At 37.5% G+C, this 24,143-nt stretch overlaps 1 protein-coding gene across 1 annotated transcript in view; it reads left to right on the top strand.

Moving 5' to 3' along the window:
- SLC24A4 (solute carrier family 24 member 4) overlaps positions 1-24,143 on the top strand; it is a 247,227-nt gene that overhangs the window by 164,760 nt on the left and 58,324 nt on the right. The window contains exons 7-12 of the mRNA XM_074236269.1: positions 2,773-2,876; positions 5,124-5,198; positions 9,042-9,067; positions 12,462-12,515; positions 13,611-13,753; positions 22,292-22,461. Coding sequence (XP_074092370.1) covers positions 2,773-2,876; positions 5,124-5,198; positions 9,042-9,067; positions 12,462-12,515; positions 13,611-13,753; positions 22,292-22,461 — 572 coding nt within the window. The remainder of the gene's footprint in view (positions 1-2,772; positions 2,877-5,123; positions 5,199-9,041; positions 9,068-12,461; positions 12,516-13,610; positions 13,754-22,291; positions 22,462-24,143) is intronic.

The raw sequence follows: 24,143 nt of genomic DNA on the forward strand, positions 1-24,143 counted from the left end.
TGGAATAGTTAAAACATAGACCTCTCTGAAGACAGAAGGGTGAGCTCTATAATGTGTCAATGTTTGTTCTTAATGTTTTCGTTATTCTGCTTCCTTTTCAAGGTGTTAAATGTTTACCATCCCCAACTCAATTTTCTTATCTATAAAATTTCTCATAAGAATAGTGTGATGGGAGCAGCTAGGTAGCACAGTGGACAGAGCATTGGCTGGAATCAGGAGTACCTAAGTTCAAATCCAGCCTCAGACACTTAATAATTGCCTAGCTGTGTGACCTTGGGCAAGTCATTTAACCCCATCGCCTTAAAATAAATTTAAAAAAAATTAAAATAAAGAATAATGTGATGGCAGCTAGAGATAATCCCTATTCAGAGAGTACTTTGGATGTGGCTGGTGGTATAGTAGGCAGAGCACAGGCACTCACTCATTGTATGATACTGGGCAAGTCCTTTCACCTCTATTTGTCCCAGTTCCTCTACTGTAAAATGATGATTAAAAATAACATCAATCTCCCAAAGTTGCTGTGTGGCTCAAATGAGATAATATTTTTTAAATAGAAAGTGCTGTCTAGATGCTAAGCTACTATTTTGATACTTTACCTTGGGGGTCTTTGTTCAGAAGAATACTTTAGAAGGAGATTGATAAAGAAAACATGGTGGCATGGTAGATGGTTCAGTGGGATAACAGATAGGGAACCCTCATTCTTCGTTAACATCCACATAAGGTCAGGAGAACTGGAAGAAAAACCCACAAGTCACTGGATGGACTCCTTCTGGCAAATTTAAGGTTGGATATGGATGAGAACTGAAGTATTCAGATTGAAGTAAAGGAGAAATCAATTCCACAAGTTTCCTATGTCATAAGGGATGCAATTTACCATCATATAGACTTATTATTAATTATAATAACAGTAATAATAATAATAATAATAATAATAGCTAGGGGTAATTGAGTGGCATAGTGGATAGAGTAGTGGACCTGGGAATCAGGAAAACTCATCTGAGTTCAAATCTGGTCTCAGATATTTACCAGCTCTGTGACCCTGAGCAAGTCACTTCACCCTATTTGACTCAGTTTCCTTGTCTGTAAAATGAACTGGAGAAGGAAATGGCAAACTGCTGTAGTATCTTTGCCAAGAAAACTCCAGGTAATATTCATAAAGAGTCAGAAACAACTGTAAATGACTCAATACAAATAACAAAATAATATCTAATATTTATATAGCCCTTACTATGTACCAGGCAATATACTAAGTGCTCTACAATTATTATTTCATTTAATTTTCATAACAATCCTGCAAAGTAGGTGTTATTATTCTCCCCATTTTACAAATGATGAACAAAGGATCTTTACATATATTTGTTGATATGCTTGGTTCTGGCCTTTGACATAGCCCAGTCTGTGTGCTAGGGATTACCATACTGTCATATGCTGTATCCCAACTGAATGATTATCTACTCCCTCACATGTGAACACCATACTTTCCAGACTCCACATATAGAATGTTCTCCTTCTCCCTCTTTTCCAATTGAATTCTCTTCCATTCTTTGTAAACTAGTTCAACTACAACCAGTTTTATAACTTTATAATACTGATCATGTAACTATATATATATATATATATATATACAATAGAAATTATATATATATATATATATATATATATATATATACATAGATATAGATATATTACAGTTGCCACTGTCTGACTCATGTTTTTTCTCATCTCCCTACTAAATTTGAAATTCTATGAGGGAAGGAACTACATCTTTCTTCAATATTGTATTTTCCACAATACCTGGCACATACTCTGCATATGTTCAGAAAATATTTATTGGATGAATAAAATTTTACTAAATGAAAGGAGAAAATTAAAAGTGAATAAAACAAAGTGCCAACCCTAAAGGAGCTTACAACTTAGTAGGTTTTGCCATAATTTTTGCTGGGCCAGCTCCCACTCTTGTTGGACACTTTGAGAAAACTAATAAATTTTTTCTAGACCCTTAAATAATTTATTAGCTATCTAAACCCTTAAAGAATTAATTTTCTCAATGGTAGTCTATTCTAGGATTTCCCTTACAAATTCATCCTATAAAGTAACCATATTAGGGGCGGCTAGGTGGCATAGTGGATAAAGCACTGGCCTTGGAGTCAGGAGTACCTGGGTTCAAATCCAGTCTCAGACACTTAATAATTACTTAGCTGTGTGGCCTTGGGCAAGCCATTTAACCCCATTTGCCTTGTAAAAACCTAAAAAAATAATAATAAATAAAATAAAGTAACCATATTGCTAAATAGCAGAGAAATATTTCTGAGGTACAAATTGATTCTATACTTATTTCTCTAAAATGTCTATTGTATACTCTTTTCATAAGAAAGAACTCCTGTTGTTGCTAGACTCTAAGGTTGGTGCTCTATCTACTGTACCACCTAGCAACCCCATTGACATTGAGCAAATACTTTTCTCTCTCTCTGGGACTTGGATTATTTCTTTCTAAAATAAAGGAATTCAATGTGATAATATCTAAAGCTCTTTTGAGAAAGTCCCTTTCTGCTTTAGTATTCTATAATCCCAAATGTATATCATTATTGATCCTTTTCATTATTTTGAATAAACATTGCTCATCCACTGAACACAGGAAACTCCCAGTTCATGCCACTACTGAATGGACATGGACAATTCACGATCTAGTTATAAGGTGTGATGGAAAACATAATCTCTGACACATAGAAGGAGGTGCAGAAATCTCATCTCTGTCCTTATCTTTTTTTTCAGGTGTATTCATCACACATGGAGATGTAGGGGTCGGCACTATTGTTGGCTCTGCTGTTTTCAACATTTTATGTATAATTGGAGTCTGTGGATTGTTTGCAGGACAGGTCAGTGGTTGTCCACACATCCCAGTGTTCAATTTGCATTTCAGTAGAATGAGTTTATGGAGCCTTTAACCTTTGAGTTTAGAGTGATATACTGGAAAGAGAATTTGTTGAGAGCATAGAGACTTGGAATAGCTGGGTGACCCAGTGAGTAGAGCACTGGACCTGGAGTCAAGAGAACTTATTTTTCTGAGTCGATATCTTGACTTCAGACACTTAGTAACTGTGTGACCTTGAGCAAGTCACTTGATTCTGTTTGCCTTAGTATGCTCATCTGTTAAATGAGCTAGAGAAGGAAATGACAAACCCCTCCAGTAGCTTTACCAAGAAAAATCTAAAATGGGATCAAGAAGAGTTGGAAGCTACTAAACAACAGGGGCTTGACTTTTAGACCTAATTCTTTTACAAACTATCCTTGTGTAATTATTTTCTTCCCTCTAGACTTCAGTTTCCTTAATCTGCAAAAAAGTAGAAGGTGGGGGGGAGGCAGGGCAGGGTCACCTAGATTGAATGACCTCTAAAGTCCTTTACAGCTCTAATATTCTAGGGTTCTTTGTTCTCCCTTCAGATTTTCCTAAAAGAGAGACTTCTTTCATTGTTGAAATCTTTATCTATTTTTTTAAGTTAATTTTTTAAAATCTATGATTTCCTTGTTGTGAGCATTCTTTCCAATATTGCATTTTTTAAATTATTTTTTTGGCCATTAATAGATTATTTTATGAATTTCCATGGCCCAAAAAAATAATTGATAACTCAAAACACCGTTTCTATATTTGGGCTCCCATCAGTATCAGAATTCCCTGGGTATATGGCAAGAATGTTACTGGGAATTATCAATGGACTGGAGGAGATTCTGCAAAGTTTAGTCTTCCTCCAGGCAGTCCTCATACTTCACAGTTCAGCTTTTCTCATGACCAACAAGTGAATATACTTAACACTAAAATCCATTTATGATCTAGCCAAAATAAGACACAGTGAAATTTTTCACGCTAGATGCTATAGTTGTATTAATACAGCTTAACATTTTTGCTCTTTTGTCTGATTCATACTGAGTTTACAGTCAATTGGAATAGATTTTTCTAGCCCATGACTCCCACATTCAGTACTTGTACAGCTGATTTTTTGAACCCAAATACAGAACTTTACATTTAAACCTATTAAATCCTATTGTGTTAATTTCCTCTAACAAAGAAACTATTGTATTATGACATCCCATCTTTGTCCTCCTAAGTAGTGTCTACATAAGCAATGACCACTGTTTATGACAGTCTGGGGATGAATAGCCTATTTTGAAATGCTTTGGGATATATTTTCCTTAATTTATTCCTTCCCAATGGGATCCCAGATTGTTCTCACCCCTAATTGCCCAGTTCTTTGTAATTCATAGAGTTATTTAAAAAGATTCTGAAAAAATAGACTTAGAAGCAGGGTTGTACTCATTCATTCATTCAACAAACATTTGAGTGTCTGCTGCCCTATTCCCAAATCAGTTAAATTCAGCAAGCATTTGCTAAATGCTTATTTGGGGAAATGAATAAAGTGGGTCTTGTCTTCTGTTAATTTAAAGAGATTGAGATGATCTGGAGACATGTCCTGCCACTTACTAACTGTGTAAACCTTGGACAAGCAATTTAAACTCCATCAGTCCCAATTTCCCTACAACCTAAAATGAAGATAATGACATTTATGCTACTAATTTCAGAGTTGCTGGACAATGAAATTATACATATATATATATATATATATACATATATGTATGTGTGTATATATACATATATACATATATGTATATATGTATACATATATGTATATATGTATATATAGTGATTTGTAACTGCAAAACAATATAGAAATACAATCTATTATTATTATTATTGTTATTCTGGAACAATCTATTCAATGAATCTGTAAAAGAGGAAGAGACCAGAGTAATGCACAAATGCTACATATGATTGATTGTTGAGATGACAAACACTTTAGGCTGAGAACCCACCTATACCTGGAGCAATCTGCTTACTCTTCAAAGCTTGAGTTTTGAATACTTAAAGAACCACATACAAATATTACAAGGTTCCACTTCATTGCTTCTTGTGAGAGGTAAGATTAAAATGGTATCCATGAGACATGTGTTTTCCCCTGAATACTGGACTGTTTCTAATTATCCAAATAGGAAATCCTTACTGCATCCTTTCCCCCTTTACTAAGCAAGAGGCTGTGAAGTAGCTAACATCTCCTTGTTTTGTTTTCCAGGTGGTCCATCTGACCTGGTGGGCAGTGTTGAGAGATTCTATATACTACACCCTGTCTGTCCTGGTTCTCATTGCAGTAAGTTTCTCCATCTATTCTAAGCTTCAGTTTCACCAGTGATCTAAATTTGATGCTTAACAAGGATTTAGTTATATTAATATTTGAAGGGAATGTGTTTTCATTTTTATGAGTTCTCTCTTCCTAATAGGGACAACAGTTCTTCTTCTAGCTTAGTAGATAATTTTTGTTCCAGAAATCTGTTATCCAATATCTTTACTCTACAAATTTATCAATGATAGTTCTCAGATGATAGTCTATCTAAGTGGCCCTGCTCACAGACTTCTCAGTTTGGTGCGAAACTTTCCAGAGTTTGTGTACCTTTGGCAAAAAGATCTCAAGATCATCTTCCCATGATGAGACATTGAGAAGGACTTCAGCAGAACCTAGGAAAAAAGAGAAAAATAGGGCATTCCACTAATCATATTTATATTTTGTATACATCACTGACCACTTTTCCATTATGGAAAATAACATTTCCCAAATTCTGGGATTATTATTTAGCCACTGCAGTCATCCAGTTCATAATGAACATCTAGAAGGAAGCAAACAGCAGAAAGTAATCATCTTCCAAGAAACCAAAAGAGATGTCAGAAAGTTCATGCTCCAAAGTTCATAGAGTACCTTTCACCCAAATCTCATATTCTTACTCTACTCATGATTCTTTCAAAATGTTTTTTCCTTTTCCACAAGCAGATTAGAAAAACTAGAAGGTAGGAAGAAATAATATAAGAAGTTTAAAAATTTTAAAAGAAGTTATAACTCAAAAAGTATAGAAGTTGGAAGCATTTGTTAAAAGAGCATCTAGCAGGGGTGGCTAGGTGCCACAGTGGATAGAGCACCGGCCCTGGAGTCAGGAATACCTGAGTTCAAATCCGGCCTCAGACATTAATAATTACCTAGCTGTGTGGCCTTGGGCAAGCCACTTAACCCCATTTGCCTTGCAAAACCTAAAAAAAAAAAAAAAATCTCCCCTAAAGGCATCACTAGATTACAGATAATAGCATAATTGATATCACAATAGCAATCCTGAGAGCCTAATTCTCAAGAGTGATCAAATATGTATATCATCTGTTTAAGCAGGCAAGGAAATATATAATATATTTATTTACGTATTTGTTTGTTTTTGAATCTGGGTCTCTCTCTATCTCATCAAACTGGAAGTTCATGGGTCCTGTCCCACTACTAATGATATGGGAACTTTGATCTGTCCCATTTCCAACCTGGACCATATCATCTCTCTTTATACAACTTAGTGTCCCATTCCTACGGACATTCCTAGTACTCACCATATTGATATTGAACTTAAATTTGGCCCACTACAACATCTGACTACTTGGCTCAAGAGATCACTAACCTCAGTCTCTTTGGTAGTAGGGATTATAGGATTATGCCACTCTACCTGGCATGTGTTATATATTTTTAAGAGATTTCCATTCCAAATGGTTAAAATTGAATTTTGACTATTGAAAGGGTAAACTATAATCATCTGGAGAAAAATTAGTTTTATTAGACAGCTCATTCCTGAAATGCTAGATAAATGAAGCATCATGATTTTGAGCCCATGAAATAACCAAGAGCCCCCTCCCATGTTAAGAATGGTTATATGTCCAATATTGGGACCTATAAAACAAAATGATAGACCCAGAAAGTAAGATAATCTTACCTATCAGAAACTAGTTCTAGAAGTCAGTTCACAAGCATTTAATAGGCATTTACTAAGCTTTTGGGGGATATTAAAAAAAAAAAAGACAAAAACACTTCCTGCCCTTAAGGATGTGACATTCTAATGGGGGAGAAAACATGTAACTAATGATAGATATAAAAGATATATACAGAGTAAATGCAAGGTGATCTCAGAAAATACACTAGAACTGAAGTGACTGAGAAAGACTCCCTGGAAAAAATTGGCATTTGAGCTGATTCTTGAAGGAAGCCAAGGAAACTAAAAAGTGGAGGTGACTAGGATGAACATTCTACAAATGGAAAAAAAAAATCTAATGCAAGGACACAGAGTTGGGGAAATAAAGTTATATTCAAGGAATAGCAGGTAGTCCATTATAGCTGGGTCATAGTCTGTGGGAAGTAAAGAGTAAGAAGCCTAGAAAGTATTCCTGAAAACTATTAGGGGACAGTATGGTGCAATGTAAGGAGTCACATATCTGAGTCAGAAGATTTGAATCCTGGTTCTGCTGTTTATTCCCTATTTAATGTAATCAATAAAATATACTCCATCCCTGAATCTTTTCAAGTTGATAAGGTCTATCAGGGCTTATATTCATCATATTATGCCTTTAAGAACTCAGAATCAATGAGAAGTTGAATTAGGTGAGATAGTTAAGGTCCCTTTAGCTCTAAGTCAGATGGTCATTTTTAATAAAACTGAGTTAACCAGATTATAAATTGTAATCCTAGCACTTCATTGCTGTAGAGGCTAAAGGAACAGGTAGTCATGTCTCTAAATTGCACTTCAACAAAGAGGTGCTATCTCGAGTTTTTACTAGCTCAGCAATTACATCCCTAAAATCATAGATTATGCTTGAACTAAGGAGAAAAAAATAAGTCCTTTTAGGTATTTGGGGCCAGGAATAGGAGAGATGAGTCTAATTGCTGAGAGTCACTGCCAGGAAGACAAGAGCAACTTCATCTATTTCAGAGGGTTGTTTTGTTTTGTTTTGTTTTTGTAAGTAAAATGATGTGTGGTGAAGGAGCTTTGGATTTGGGGATCAAAAGATTAAGGTTATAGGTCTGATTCAGTGATTCTTTATAGGACCTTGAGCAAATTATCAAATGTTTTTAGTGCCTCAGTTTTTTTCTCTGCAGAATGAGAGAGTTGGACCAGATGACTACAAAGGACCCATCTTGGGCTAGCATTCCATGATTCTTTTAAAACAAACTCAATTAACTTGTTTTTTTCATGATTTTTACTATTTTTTGCTGTATCCTCAGTGTCTTGCACATAGTAGGCTTAATGACTATCATTATTTGTTGACTGAAACTTCATGTCTCAAACAAGAACAATAGCTTTCTTGTTAATGACAGCAGATTTGTGGAGTACAGTTATGGTTCTAATCATTTATTTTTCATATAAAATAATGTAATTGAGCTGTCCTTTGCAAGTCTTGCTACTGTCCCAAGTTTCTTGTAGGATCATTTAATATAACTGCAGAGTTGGGAAATGATAATAGTTAATAATGATGGTTAGCATTTAAAGAGAGCAGTGATTCTCAATGTGTAAACTGGAACTGAACTATAAATTGGACTCCCTGGAGTGTCCCTGAGACCTCTTCAAAGGATCTGTGAGGTCAAAACTATTTTAGAACAATACCAATATGTTTTAATTTCTACTACAGTAAATGTTGATACATATAACCCACATAAACAAAACTAAAAGCTCTTTGGAGGGGAGAAATTCATGTCCATGAATAGATTTTAAAGGTGTCCTGAATCCAGAAAGTTTGAGAACCATTGATAGAGAACTGAGTGGGAATGGCCAAATGACATTCTGGAAATGCCCAAAATTATCAAACATGAGATGAGAGAATAGGAGATGATTCCTAAGGTCTTAGCTCTACCATTCTATATTCCATCATTTACTGTGTGACTTTTAACCTGGTCCTTCCTGAGCCTCCATTTTTTCATATTGATGATCTCTGAGGTCAAATGAGAAGACGAAAACAAATTATCTCCATAATCCCTTCCAGCTTCATCCTCCTACCTTTTTTACCTTCTATGCCCTAAGCTTCTTTCCAAATCCAACATTCTACAAATCTATGATCCCTCACATGCTGAATAATCTACGTCATCTTTTATTTTATGATGCATAATGATTGTATTTTTTTCATTTGTTTCTTTGCTTTCCAGTTCATTTATGATGAGAAAATTGTGTGGTAAGTTTTTATAATTTGTTTTTGTCTTTATAGTTTGTTTGTAGTATAGCTCTTCTCTATGTTCCTTTTGCTAGCATCTAGAACCCCTTGTTAACACAATAAATCTCTTCTCTTTGATAAACAATATAAATTTAGCAAAGTCCCTTCTGAAAATAAAAGCCATAACATGTTCAATAATCAATTATTTTTTTTGAAGTAGAAATTGTATTCTTTTATACTGGCTCGTTTTTCAAATAGGACCCAATACAATTCAGAGCACTATTGAAATGCTTAAGAAATATTCTTAGAAGGCAATTCAGAATGTACACATGATAAAATTTTAGGAAGGATAGTAATTAAACCAACTGGCTAAGAAAACCCAGCTCCTCATCAAGGGCATCAATGGAAAGAACATTGACAAGGCAGTCAAGATGATATTATTCTACAATAACAATAATAATAATAATAATAAATAGTAACAAGCATTTATATGGCACTTTACAGATACTATCTCATTTTATCTATATGATAAATCTAGGAAGCAGGATCTACAATCATTCCCATTTTACAGATGAATGAGAAGCAATACAAAGGTTACGGAGTCGATAGGGTTACAGAGTTAATAAATGACTAAACCTGGACTTGAACTCAGGTTTTCCTGACTCCAGATCCACTATTCTATCCAGATGCCTTATATTAACATTTGAAAGTTTGCTAAGCATTTTCCTCCCAACTCTATGAGATAAGTAGGGAAATTTAAATTATTCCTGTTTTACAGATGAGGAAATCGAGACCCAGAGATATTAAATTATTTTTCCAATATCATAAAGAAAGTAAATAATAGCACTGGGAATTGAAACTGGGTCTTCTGAGTCTAAATCTAGGGCCCTTTCCATTATATCATTTTACCTCTAAGTTGAAGAAAAAGTGTAGTCATTGAACATTTCTGTCTAGTGAAATTACAGGTCTAGTGTCTGTCCTAACCATGGACCAAGTTCATATCCCTCACTCACCATGGAATGGAGGTGACCTTGGGTTCTTGAGGACTTTAATAAGAGACATAAGAAAATTCTGGTAGGTCAGACCAGTTTGAATCTCAGATCTGTTACCAATCATCATGGTCATCATTATGACCATGAGCGAGCCACTTCTCAGAGAACATCAGTTTCAAATCTTTAAAATTGGTAAATGACCACTATATCCCTCCCACCTCTAACATCTTATATTGTGTATTAACAAAGGAAGAATTTTTACCTTTTATAGTTGCCTCCTAGAAGAGACTATAATAAGTCTGACCTATCTAATAAAGGTATTTCTTGGAAGCTACATTATAAATGTCTCCCACTGTAGAGACTAGTACATTTTCATTTTCTATCAGCCAATCATCTTGACCATTTCTGAGAATTTGGGCCCCAATTTGCAAACAATAGGACTATTGATAGATTTGATCCACAACCCAGAATCTTAAACCCCTTTTCAAGGTTGTTTTAGGAGAAAAGGGAAATTGGTGGGGAATCTAACCTGACTCAATCCAACTCTTGTGTCTGTCTACCTTAGGTAGAGGACAATTACAGAACCTCCTTTCCTTCACACTCCATCCAGCTTGGAGAGCCTTGTGAGGGTTCTGCTAGCCTAGAATTTAAAGAAATCCTGTATTCAGTTATCTTTGCTAAAGGTGAAGAGAGAGAAAAACCCCCAAACTTCCTTTTCCCCTTCTCCTTTCCCTACTCTCACTAAGTGTTATCTCCAAGATAAGGATGATTAACTCTTTCTGGAGAACTAGAGTCTTGAGTAAGTCCCACAGTGGGAACAATCTGGGCTCATGTCCCAGAAACTCTCCAGAGGTATTACCATCCTCATCTCTGTATTAACCTAGATTCCTTATTGAATAACAGTGTAGCATAATAGAAAAAGTGTAAGACTTAAAAGTCAGACAGTGTGAGCTTGTTGTCCTAATTCTATCATTTGACTTGTAGGTAGAACTTTTTTTAGGCCTCAGTTTCTCCAAATTGAAATCTCCAAAATGAAGATAATAATACTCTGCTTTTTATCTAACAGTTATTAGGTAGAAATTACCTTGTAAGCTTTATATATTTAAAATGTATTTTAATATTTCAAGAAAACATGATTTTATCTGTAGGGTCCCCCATCCCTCATAGGTGGATTTAAAGAATTACCATGCCTAAACATTTCATTATATACTGTGCTTATGTTGGTAATAAGCATCTCTGATCTTTGTCTCTTTGTCTGAGACCAGACAGAAAGCCTCTTTTCAGACCCATACCTGGTAGTATTTTTATCTTTCTAGGACCAATCAAAATTTGCACCTCTCTGTTATGGCCCTCAAGATTCCAGGATCACCTCCCCATGTGACTGACACATAGTAGGGACAGGGACTGTACCTGATTCATTGGTATAAGGAACTTTCTTTTTTAAAAAAAAATTTTTGAACTTTTATTTAGGGCAATGGGTTTAAGTGACTTGCCCAAGGTCACACAGCTAGGCAATTATTAGGTGTCTGAGGTTGGATTTGAACTTAGGTACTCCTGACACCAGGGCTGGTGCTCTATCCATGCACCACCTAGCTGCCCCATTTAAGGAGCCTTTGATGAGTTAACAGATCTGCATCTTGTCTGAAACTTAGGGTCTTAGAGTGGTTTGTTAATAATTTGTCCAGGCTCAGACAAGTATGACCCTATATGTCTGTCCTCAGAGGACCAGATAGACAAAGTACAGAGATGTTTGTCACCAAGTTAACTGCAGAGAATATGAATTATCCAGTAAGAGTTTAAGGGAGGACTTGAACCAGGACCTGAGGCCAGCTCCCTATCCACTATAACACCATATTGCCTTTAACCATCATTTAATTGAACAGTAATAATTGACTGTTGCAGAGGATAGAGTACTGAACTTGGAATCAGAAAGACCCAAGTTCAAATCCAGCCTTAGAAACATCCTAGCTGTATGATCTTGGGCAAGTCACTTACTCTGTTTGCCACTGGAGAAGGAAATGCAAACTCTAATATTTTTGCCAAGAAGTCCTCATGGTCAAAGATCCATGGGGTCACAAAGAGTCAGGCGCTACTGAACAACAATCTGTTTAATTGGATTATAATAGCTACCAGATACCTACCACAGACAACCATTACTTTCTGGGACTTTCAAGATCCCATTTTCCTAGTACTTCTTTCATCCTAAAAACATCTTGAGAATATGTAAGATCCTTGAAGGCAGGGGCCTTTTTCCTTCCATCTTTGTATGCTCATTGACTAGCATAGTGCTTGGTAAACAGTAGGTCTTAATAAAAGTTTATTGATGAATTGTAAGAGTCAAATTTTTCATATATGCCTTGAACTTTACAATATAGGAATCCCTGGACAACATGATTAATTATTTTCCTGTTTCTTTTTTTGAGGTGGGAAGGTCTGGTGCTAATCATTATGTATGCATTTTACATACTTATCATGAAGTAAGTTCTGTGTCTTTTCTCTGTACTGTGCTATTTGGTTTTGTGAATCCATCTCATCTTCTAAGTGACTCAAATTCAGTCCCTCACTTAAGGGGGGCAAAGGCAAAACATGAAGGAATTGATTGAGGGAGGGGTAGGTTGTTGGAAGGGGAAGAGAACAATATTTCCAAATGGTTCAAAATGCTCCTAAATGAATTGTCATTGGGAAGTTGGGGAATGGTACTGAATGAGGATTGTTAACTAAAATAATTTCCTATTCATTCTCCTCTTCTTTCTTATCTCAGTCATAAATTAATTCAAAAAGTTTTTAGTCCCCAAATCCAATGACTACCATTCTTTTTCCACCCTGTTCCTCAAGATGGGCTAATGCTGGGGGAAGAAATGATACTTTCAAAGGGCAGTCCCAGTCCCTAGGCTTCTTCTGTCTAAAACATATCTGACCTCCTTTCCTAACATCTCCAGGTAGAACTCCTAGTGAGCCAGCTCATCAGAGATGCAGAGGCACATTATTGTTTTATCTTGCCCACTTGTGCTCCCTCTGGAAATAAAATTCTCTCTGATGGTTTTTGTGAGGGCATAAATCACTCCTACACTGGTTTATGAAAAAGGTAATAGATAAATGTGGGCATTATGAAGTAAACAGTCCCAAATGATCTCCCCACAGAGGACATTTAACCTGGGAAGCCAGTCTTAGGGGCTCACCTTGCAAATAAGAAAAGAGAGGGTAGCTCATGGCTGATTCAGGTGTCAGGAATGTTTTTATGGCATAAAGAAAAAGAATTTGAAGTTACAAGGCCTTAGTTCTAATCATAAACCTCATCACTTGTTACCTGGGTGGCCTAGGGCAAATCACCTCTGCTCATGTATCAGGTGAGGGGTTTGGGCCAGATAACATCTAAGGACCCTTCTGGCTCTAGCACTGGATAAGTCTGTGGTTTTAAAAGCCTCTACTGAACTTACTAACCTAAGCTTGTGCTTGCAAAAAAACATTCTGCAGATCTTTCTGCATCAAATAGTCATCATGAATAATGCACATTTAGAGGGCAGAAGGCTATTTCTTGTCCTTAGCCTTCTCTTGACCTTTTTTTTTTTTAGGTACAATGTGAAGATGCAAGCCTTTTTCACAATCCAACAAAAAAACATTGCCAATGGAAACACAGTGAACAGTGAGCTGGAGGATGGTAATGATTACTATGACATTAGCTATGACGATCCTTCTGTGCCATTGCTGTGGGAAGGTAAGGCTGAGCAGACAGGACTGGAGGAAATATTGAAATACAGCTATTCACACACAAAACCCCCCAAATTGTCATTGTATCGGGATGACTCTTAGCCTGCTGTCAAAATAAATGGGAAAGGACTAGGATGTTTGAAATATTACTCAAGCTTTGCAACTTTTTTTTTAATGGGGAAGGAGTGGAGGGACTAGCAGGGAATAAGGGATTAGAAGAGAAGGCTTTCTTTGCAAGCTTCTTCAGAAAGATATAAGCACCTATTTAGCATTTGACACATTTTATTACTCCATCTCATTCAATGATGAAAAAGTGAATTAGGAGACCTTTGAAAGAAGCAGCAGCTCAGTACAGTACAAAGAACACTGAATTTGGAATTAGAGAACCTAGGTTTCAATCTAGCCCTGCCATTAGTTGGCCTTGGGTAAGTCACTTCAGGTCAGTTCTGTGAACCTCAGTTTGTTCCTCTTGAAGGGGGTGTTTGGGCTAAATTATCTCTAAGGTCCCTTGCCATTCTAAATCCTTTATTCTGTTTGGGGGCAAATTGAGAATTTGAAATAGAAGTATTAGCCAAGAAATAACATGCAAAGGTTTGGCCCATGGACTTTAGAAGTATTAAGAAAAGGAGATAAACCTTTGGTCTAGAAAAACAGTGCCCTCTTCACTCCATGAACAGCTGCTACCTGGATATTTGAAACCCTTGGATTCTATCCCTCTTTCATCAGTCTTGGCCTTCTTGTCTAGAGATCAAGGGGGAATTGTTGTCTTTTGGGTCCCTCATCTGTCCATCTATACAGAGACTTCTGGTTGATTGGGTGTCATTTAGTATTATTACTTCAGCATCCTTTCCTAACAATCCTGCAGTTTGCCAAGAAGTTTCTGCTATAGGACAGGCTCACCAAAGCTTAGTGGAGACATATCTCACCAGTCCAAGAATTCCCTGCTTTCAATCAGTCATTCTTTAAGCAATTACTGTGTTCTAGACAGTGACCTTTCATCTGTAAAAAGTCACTATGCCCACACATCCCACAGCCCCTCAACCTATCTAGATAAAGGTATTTCGTGCATCAGCTGGGACCAAATGCAATTCATCCCTTGGCAGCAGACTTTGTGCTCCTGAACCCAACTCTACACTTGGTTCAGCTGGTCCTCAGATAGACCATATAATCCATCACTAATGGGACCAAACTTAGGGTCTTTTCAGAATGCTAGGAAATGCCACACCAAGTTTACCTGATTCAGCTGTTGAGAAACCAGGGCCACCCCTATGAAGAGAGACCAGAGGGAAACTTTGAGGGAAGAATTATTTTGACTTGGAATTTTAAAAAAGTTTCAGATGCACCTTTGAGTTCAATTCTATAAGGATGTGAAAAGTGATTTCTTTGAGCACTAGGAGTGCTGTCTCCTTAGACTCTCAAAGTGGGACAGCCTGGTAGAGTGGAAGGAGCACTGGGCTTGCAGAGGCCTGGGTTCAAATCTTATACTCTCCATGATACCATGGCCAGGTACCTTTCCTCTAAGTCTCATGTATAAAATGAGAATGGTTTTTATATTTAACTCACAGGATTTGGGAAGCAAAGGGGTATCAAATTAGCTTTGTAAACCTGGAAGCACTACACCTATGGGGTGATTGTGAGGAAAGAGCTTTGACAACCTTAAGGCACTGCCTATATAAATGTGGGGAAAATTCCTCCTCCACCCCAACCCCAACCTTTTATTCTAAGCAACTGAAGTTTGTTCTCCTTCCGGACTTGGACCAAAAAGACCTCAGTTTGAGTCTGAACCATACCACCTGTGGTTGTTGCAGTTTGATCATCCAACTCTTCATGACCCATCAGGATGGGCAAAGATACTGGAGTGGTTTGCTATTTCAATTCTCCAGCTTATTTTTACAGATGAGGAAACTGAGGTCAACAAGGTAAAATGGCTTACTCAAGGTCACACAACTAGTAAATATCTTAAGCCAGATATAAACTCGGGTGCCCTTGACTGTAGATCCTACCCTCAATCCACTGCATCACCAAGCTACTTCAGGCTGAGTCTTGGCTGTGCCACTAACTAGTTATTTAACCTTGGGAAGTCATTTAACAAAAATATGCTACTATTATCACTTGTTAGAGGAACTCCTTCAAATAGGAAAATTGCATTCAGGGTGCCTGGAGCTATGTGACAAGGTTACAGCAAGTCCTTCTAGAGATCACAAATGAAAAAGAACAGTTGGCCCTGTCCCGAAAGAAAGGAAGCTCACGTGCAATAAAGCTTTGGTGTGGGCGTGTGTTTATCATTTTCATGGGCACCCACTGCCAAACCATAAAAGCTTCCATTACTAGATTTTCATAAAATATAAAGCTTTCCATCCTGAGAGAAATTCTGTTTCCAAGACAACTTCTTCATAGGCAAAGGAAAATGATTTGTCCCCTGGCTAATGCTGTTTAATATTCTAGCAGGTCAAGTATTATGCTTTGGTGCCCTTGTTTTGATGGTATTCACCCTCGAAGACTCCCTCCAGAGAATTAAGTTTTATTAGATAAATCCTGGGTTAGGAGAGGTCCTGTATTCTCAGATTCCTAGGAGGGGTTTACTGGTGAGCAGCAAAGATATATTCTAGTGAGTAGTTGATGTAAATGTCTCCTCAGAAAGATGATCAACAAAACTCTCATTTATTTAATGATCCTTAGATAACACATGGTTAGAATGCTGAACATGGAGTTAGGAAGATCTGAGTTCAGATGTAACCTCAGGCCTTCCTAACCATGTGACCCTGGGAAAGTCACTCACTTAATCTTGTTTGCTTCAGGTTCCTCATCTATAAATGAGCTGTAGAAGAAAATGAATGGCAAACCACTACATTATCTTTGCCAAAAATACCCCAAATGGGGTCACAAAGAATCAAACATGACTGAACAACAACAAATTGGACACTGGTAATACAAAGACAGAAATGAAATCCTCAAGTAGCTTACATCACTGACATGATTTCAAAGATCCTTATTAATTTATTTTATATTAAGCAAGAAATGGGATTCCATTGTATCCTCCCCTGCCCTAATCCCCTTCATTGCCAAGAGGACTTAAGTTAGGAAGGGACCCTGAAGTTCCTTTTCTTAAAACTACGTAGAAGAGATCCCAGTAGTCTTCAGTGGTAATATACAGTACTGAGGTCTTTCATTTCTTAAAAGGAGGGTGTCGAGGACTTCTGGCCAAGATGGCATAGAGAGAAGACAGGCACAGTTCTAAAATCTCCTGATCTTCCCCCCATATATGCTATGAAACAAACTTCTTAACAGAAATCCAATCAACAAAACCCAGAAAGAAAAACCAGGAGAAAGAACATCCACCTCAGGATTTGTCTTCCACAATCCTAGGTGAGTCCAGGCACAGAGGAAGGACTCTGCCTGGAACACAGGACCAGAGAGCCTGGGAGCCTGGATTAGTGGAGGATTAGCAAATGGGGCTAGAGCCTGGGATCCTGAGGGCCCAAGAACTGGACCTGCTTGATCAGCGCTGGAGCTAGAGCCTGGTCGACCATGGGGGCTTGGGTCAACTAGGGAACAGAGGCATTAGTGTTGGTGCTGACCCTTGGGAGCTTGCTGGTGGGGCTAGAGGAAGAGTTCCGGTGCAGGAGAGCTGTGGACTTCAATCCCTGGGCTCCTCTGGTCTGAGGAACTCAGAGTTCATGCCTCCATTTCAGCTGAAGCCTCTTCCCAGAACATACACAATTACAGACCTTTTGCCCCAGATGCAGGTGTGTGGGCAGCAGAACTACTACAGCTGACAACAGGGAGAGTGAGGACCTCAACTGAGGGTAAAGCCCACCATTGATTGAAGACAAAAGTATTCATCAGCTTCAATCACTCATTCCAGGCCAAGGGAGAGGGCCTCAATCAAGGTCACAGACACTCCAGAGAAAGCAACCAACACCCCCTACTGGTTGGCTGGAGATATTATACTCAATGAGTAAAGCCTCTAGGGATCCCAACACCAAAGCTCTGTGAACCAGCCCCTCCCCAACTCAAGGTCTTAGTAAAATGAAGAAAGGCCAGTGAAAAGGAGGGTCCATAGAAAAATTCTTGGAAGGAAAAGACCTTAACTCAGAGAGACCTAGAACCTCTGAGAGAATATGATCTGGTCTCCTCCTTGAAGAAATAAGGAAGGAGTTTAATAATCAATTGGAAAATTTGGGAAAAGAAACCCAAGAGAGGATTAACACCTTGCAACAAGAAAACAAATCATTGGAAAATACAATTGGACAAATGCAAAAAGAAAATAATTCTCTCAAAACCTCAATTGGTCAAATGGCAAACTCTTTCAAAAATAGAATTGACTGGCAGAAATTCTGACATCATGAAAAGTAAAAAATAAAAATAAAAAAATGATAAAATAAAAATTGATACTTGCTCAAAAAAAATAGATTGACCAATTGGAAAAGGAGTTGCAAAAGGTAAATGAAGAAAATTCTTCTCTAAAAAAAAAAAGAATGGTGGGCAGCTAGGTAGCACAGTGGATAGAGCACCGGCCCTGGAGTCAGGAGTGCCTGAGTTCAAATCTGGCCTCAGACACTTCATAATCACCTAGCTGTGTGGCCTTGGGCAAGCCACAAAAACCTTAAAAAAAAAAAGAATGGAGTCTGTGGAAACCAATGACTTTATGAGACAGCAAGAACCTATTAAACAAAACCAAAAAATAGAAGAAAATGTAAAAGGAGAGTGTCCCAAATAGATAATCGAAATTCTTCTCTTGGAGCAGCTAGGTTGTATGGTGGACAGAGCTCCAGTCCTGGAATTGGAAGGACCTGAGTTCAAATTCAGCCTCAGACACTTGATACTTATTAGCTGTGAGCTTGGGCAAGTCACTTAACCCGCATTGTCTCACCAAAAAAAAAATTCTTAAAATTTAGACTTCTGTTTTCAATAGGAACAGGAAAACCTCTGCTTACTTAAATATTGTTGCAAAAACGTTGATTAGGATTCTGTTTGCCAGAGCCAGATAAACTAATTTCCTTTCCCTTCAGCTCTTTGAGACTATATTCCAAAACTCTGATCATTTTGGTTGTTCCCTATTGTTTCTAAATTTGCAGATTTTCTCTATCAAGTTTTACTCTGGTGCTTACGAAATAGGGTGTTTGAGAACTAACTGGGCATCCTGAGATTTGTCTCAAGACCCTATTAACACTCAGACCAAAGCTCATTCTCACACAAATAGTCTCCCAATGCTAAAGTTTGAATATTCATTCTTGTTCCTGCTTACTTTGGGATCCCAGAGGTGTACTTGCTATTTTAAGCAACATCACCACTTTGTGGACTAAAATTTAACTTGACCAAGTCCCCTATGACACCTAGATGTCTTTCAACCAAATATATACCAAGCCCACACTGATCCAATGTTTTGTAATTTGTTCTTCCCCTAAGCCATCATCCTTTCATCAATCCCTTTTTATCATAATGCTTTTCAATGCAGTCCTCATCAATACTCTCCTCTCTTCTTTCTGAACCAAAATGTAACTTTGACTTTGGGGTGTACCTTCTCTTGACCTTAGCTTGGAAGAAGATTGTAATTTAATATTCCTTTTCTAATGTAACTCAATTTTCAAACCATCTAGAAACCCCACCACCAAAAGCATCCTGAGTGGGTAGGGAGAGTGCGATGGAAAGAAAAGGATTTTCTTTTTCAAATCTTCAGACATTCCCATGACCCATCCTGCTCTAAGCAGCTGGTAAGCCAACCAAGGCTGACCAACTAGACTCTTCAAGGAGACCACTCTTTATCAGAACTCAAAGACTACCTTCATGTTGTTTCTCTTTGGAGCAAAGGGAAGATGACTTCCTGCCCAGTTTCATTTAGTCAGATAGTAGACAGTGTTTAGAGTAGTTCTGCCTCCTCCTAAGAGGAATTGGAGGCTGTGGTGCAGAGCATGCAAAATATCTTGTAGCTCAGGGCCCAGAAGCAGAGAGGCATGGTTAAGATTCTAATGCTGAATATTAATAGAAAAATCAGTATTCAACCCAAGCATGTGCATGAAGGAGAAAGCTATAGGCTGGAGCTTCCATGGAGCAACCTCTTCTGCAAGAGGACCCCAGGTCCTAATGTCCTCCATTAATATTCCTCCTCCAGCATCCCTTTGGCAAATAAGCAGAAATGCCTCAACCATCCCAGCTGCATTTGAGCCAGATGACAAGAATGCCCTCCCCCGGTCATGGATCATGGGTGGGGAATGAATGTTATTTTTTCCAGACCAGGGTCTTGGCTCCCACTGCACACTAATCATTTCTGGCGGTCACTGTTTGCTTTTGTCTCCTACACTCTCCTCCTCTTCTTCTTAATTGTAAGTAATCTGCTTGCATTCAAGCAATAACACAACATTTAAAACAAACACATACACATAAACCCCAACCCATCGGAATGTTTCCCTTGCTTTAAGGTTAGTTTTCATCTCGATTCAATGCATGACATCTCTGGCTTCATTTTTTCTAACACCACATGCCTCCTGTCTGCTGAGCCTTGCTGTGTGTTCACTTGTGTGTGTGTGTGTGTGTGTGTGTGTGTGTGGCCACAATTGCATGGATTTGCTGTTTAGAGTGGTTTAAGTGGGTGTTATCCATGCAGAAAACAATGGGAACTAATAACTAACATAGAACTGATGTGTGCTATCTTGAACCTGCTAGTGCTCTAGTAGTCAATGAGGGATTGGTTGACACTGAGAACCACTCTGGTCTTGGGGGAACAAATTTTACGATTTTCCACATATATAATTCATTCATTCATCTGTTCATTCATTCACAAACACTTATTAAGCACCAATGTGTGGAACAATATGCTAGTTTTGGGGGAGATAGAAAGATAAATAAGTTCCTCAGGAACTTATTATCTATCTTAAGGGAGATAAAATATGAGTAAAAAGAAATAAGTGATATCAATATTGATCATGTTCAGGAATCCATATATTCTATTAGGACTTAAGGGTTTTTAGTAGGAAGGTGTCCTTCATTTTTTCATTGAGTACCAGTGTTAAAAGGCCACTAACTTACTATGGGACCTTAGGCTAATCACTTCTCTTCTTGGAGGTTTCAGCTTGTTTATTTGTAAAACTGAGGAGATTGGACTAGACAGTCTTTAAAGACTTTTCCAGTTCTGACTTTGACCTGTGGCTGCTTTCCTATGAGCTTCAAAAGAAGTGTCCTTCTATCTAGGGTCATGGATTGTGTGTCCAGGTATTCCCTGGAACAACCTAATGTCTCAAAAATGTTTAAATTTTTTCATTTCATTTTTTTTGAGTGTATTTCTTTATTTAGTAAAGTTCCATTGTTAATTTTTTAAATAGTTATAAATATTTAATAGTTAACTATTTTAAATAGTTGTATTTATTTTCTTTAGTTTGATGAATAAAAGTACAATCCTTTATGGGTAAATATTCAATCAATAGTTGTTGAAAGGGGTGGCTAGGTGGCATAGTGGATAAAGCACCAGCCTTGGAGTCAGGAGTACCTGGGTTCAAATCTGGTCTCAGACACTTAATAATTACCTAGCTGTGTGGCCTTGGGCAAGCCACTTAACCCCATTTGCCTTGCAAAAACCTAAAAAAAAATAGTTGTTGAAAGAAAAAAAACAAACAAAGATTTATTTCCTAGGTACACATTCTAATGAAATGTGCTGCCCATGCCTCTTTCTGAGGACCTGTAGTTATCATCCAGAAGACAAGGTCTTTTAAAAAATTTGGGAAAAAAAGAAAGAAAAGGCCAAAGTGGTCAACAGAACATATGGCTATATGAGTACTCCAACTTGTTTCTTCAAATTTTCATTCCAAGGAACATTTGGAATATAGAGTCTAATTCTGCTTATAATATAAAATGAGAGGCAAGTAAAGAATAGAGATTCTCTATCCATTGATACAAATTGGCACATGATCAAAGGGAAGAAAAAAGCATATAATAATGATAATGATATAATAATATAATAATGATGGGAAATAAGAAGGGAAAAGAGAAAATTAAATATGCCCAATACACACTAATAAGTGTGATCAGCTATCCTCAGGGTTTTAAATTAGGTACTAGTTTACATGCTCATTTATACAACCTTTGAATTGGATTGAAAGAGTGGAAAGATATTGATTGAAAGGTGAAGAGTGTATAGAATAAGGACAGAAACCTCTGATGAACACCTTCCAAGAAGAGCCCAAGCTATCAGGTTACTCCAGGCAAGTCTTGACAACTTTTTCTCATCACATTGCACCTCACACATATGAGTTTTGACTCATTCTTAAATAAGGAATATCCATTCCAGTCTATTTAGTCATTTTAAGAGAAATATTACTTTCTGGGGAGTTTTTGTGAAGGCAACAAGCAAGAATCCCAAATGCTTTGCTGAAATCCAGATGTGAGGCTTGTAAGGAGCATCAGGGCAGCATGTAGGTGACAGACACACAGTCGATGAGGAAGGTTCAAGGAGCAATATACATGTGGGGTTTGGGAGTGGGGGAATGGATCCAGCATTTAAATGTCTCCTTAAGGAAATCCCAAGACTAACTGTTGACATTGTGATCAATAGTGAAGGAGAAGCCGCACTATAGCAAAAATCAAGTGGTGATGGTGGATGAAATCATGAATTCCAGTCCCCCCCAGTTCAGTTTCCCTGATGCTGGATTACGCATAATGATCACTAATAAATTTGGGCCCAGGACCAGACTGCGGATGGCAAGCAGGATCATAATCAATGAGGTAAGTCCACTTCAGGACAGGTTCAGTTTAGCTGAATGTGCATTTATTCATTGCCATGTATATACATATATATGTGTGTGTATATATATATATATATATATACACATGTATATATATATATATATACACACACATATATATACATATGTGTGTATGTGTATACAAACATATAGGGGATTCAAAGTTAAAAAGCAGTGAAGTTGTCATTGACTCTGGAGTCAAGTGGACCTGAGTTCAAATTCAGCCTCAGATACCTACTAGCTGAGTGACCCTGGACAAGTCACTTAACCCAGATTACCTCTTAAAAAGGGGGGGGGGATGAAGGACATGCCTTTACATTTTAATAGCAAGAATAAGAAGCAAACAGAAGTATAATACAAAACAGACAATAATAATAGCCATGGAGAGATCCAGACTGGTTGGTCTAGGAAAATATGAAGAGGGCGTGATCTCTTTTAGTTGAGAGAATGAAAGGAAGAGTGAGAAGACCCCTGAGTTGAACCTTGAAAGAAGAGGAAAATAATAGAGGCAAGAGGAAATATTGGGCAGGGGGAGGGAAGGGAAATGGTAGGGAAGCTGAGAATGATCTGAATAAATCCATGGGAAGGGGAGAGGAAAGGACTATGTGAAGGAAATGTGTGATAGTTGTTTGGCTGTTATTTAAAGTATATAATGAGGAATAAGGTCAGATAAGGTGGAAACATAAGAGCCAAATTTTGGTAGGCCATAAATGTTAGGCTAAGGAGTTTGTATTCTACTCAAATAAGAATAGTTCTCATTTACATAACACTTTAAGTTTTATAAATTATTCTATATATGTTACCTTATTTAATCCTCACAACCACCCTGAAAGGTGGTTGCTATCACTATCATCCCCATTTTAAAGGTAGGAAAAATGATGAAGACAGACATTAAGTCATTAGCCCAGGGTCTCTCAGCTGGTACTTGTCTGAGATAGGATTTGAACTCAGGTCTTCCTTCAAAATCCAACACTAATAATAGCATCTACCTCCCAGGATAAAATGAGATAATATGTGTTAAATGCTTTGTAAAATTTAAAATGCTGTACCTGTGCTGGGGATAATATTATCAGTGATGAGGATGATGTTAGAGAGATAGCGTGGGAAAAAGTTCCCTGTTCTGAAAGACGTAAGACCTGTTTTCAGGATTGACGCCATCACTAAATAGCTGGGTAAATTTTAAACTTAGGGTTGTTGTGAAACTCAAATGGGATAATGTATATAGCAGGGATTTGTAAAATCACTATACTCAGGTAAATAGTTTTTGTTTTCTTTGTTGTTATTAGCATAATTATGCCTTCCCCAAATGGTGGTATGTAACAGCAACTGCCATATCTCTCTTATAGATGTTGTATATAACACAAAATCTAGTCCTGAGTTCTTAGAGGAAGGCCTGTCCTCCAGAAATTCCAATTGATTTATCATCCAACCATGCTGCAGTACCACAAATTCATAGAACCCACACTGGAGGATAAATAGACGTGTGCAATACCTTGTTCTTTACAAAATATGCTCCTGAAAAAAAAAATTGGCAGACAAATCCAGTATCTGTGTGATGTAAAACATATAGGGGATTCAAGTCAGAAAGAATTAGGTTCTTATTCCTTCTCTGATGAATCCTGGCTTTGTGACCCTAGACCACTCACTTAAACCTCCCAATGC

The sequence above is a fragment of the Macrotis lagotis genome, chromosome 4 (assembly GCF_037893015.1).
Source record: "Macrotis lagotis isolate mMagLag1 chromosome 4, bilby.v1.9.chrom.fasta, whole genome shotgun sequence".
In the NCBI taxonomy this organism is placed as follows: Eukaryota; Metazoa; Chordata; class Mammalia; order Peramelemorphia; family Peramelidae; genus Macrotis; species Macrotis lagotis.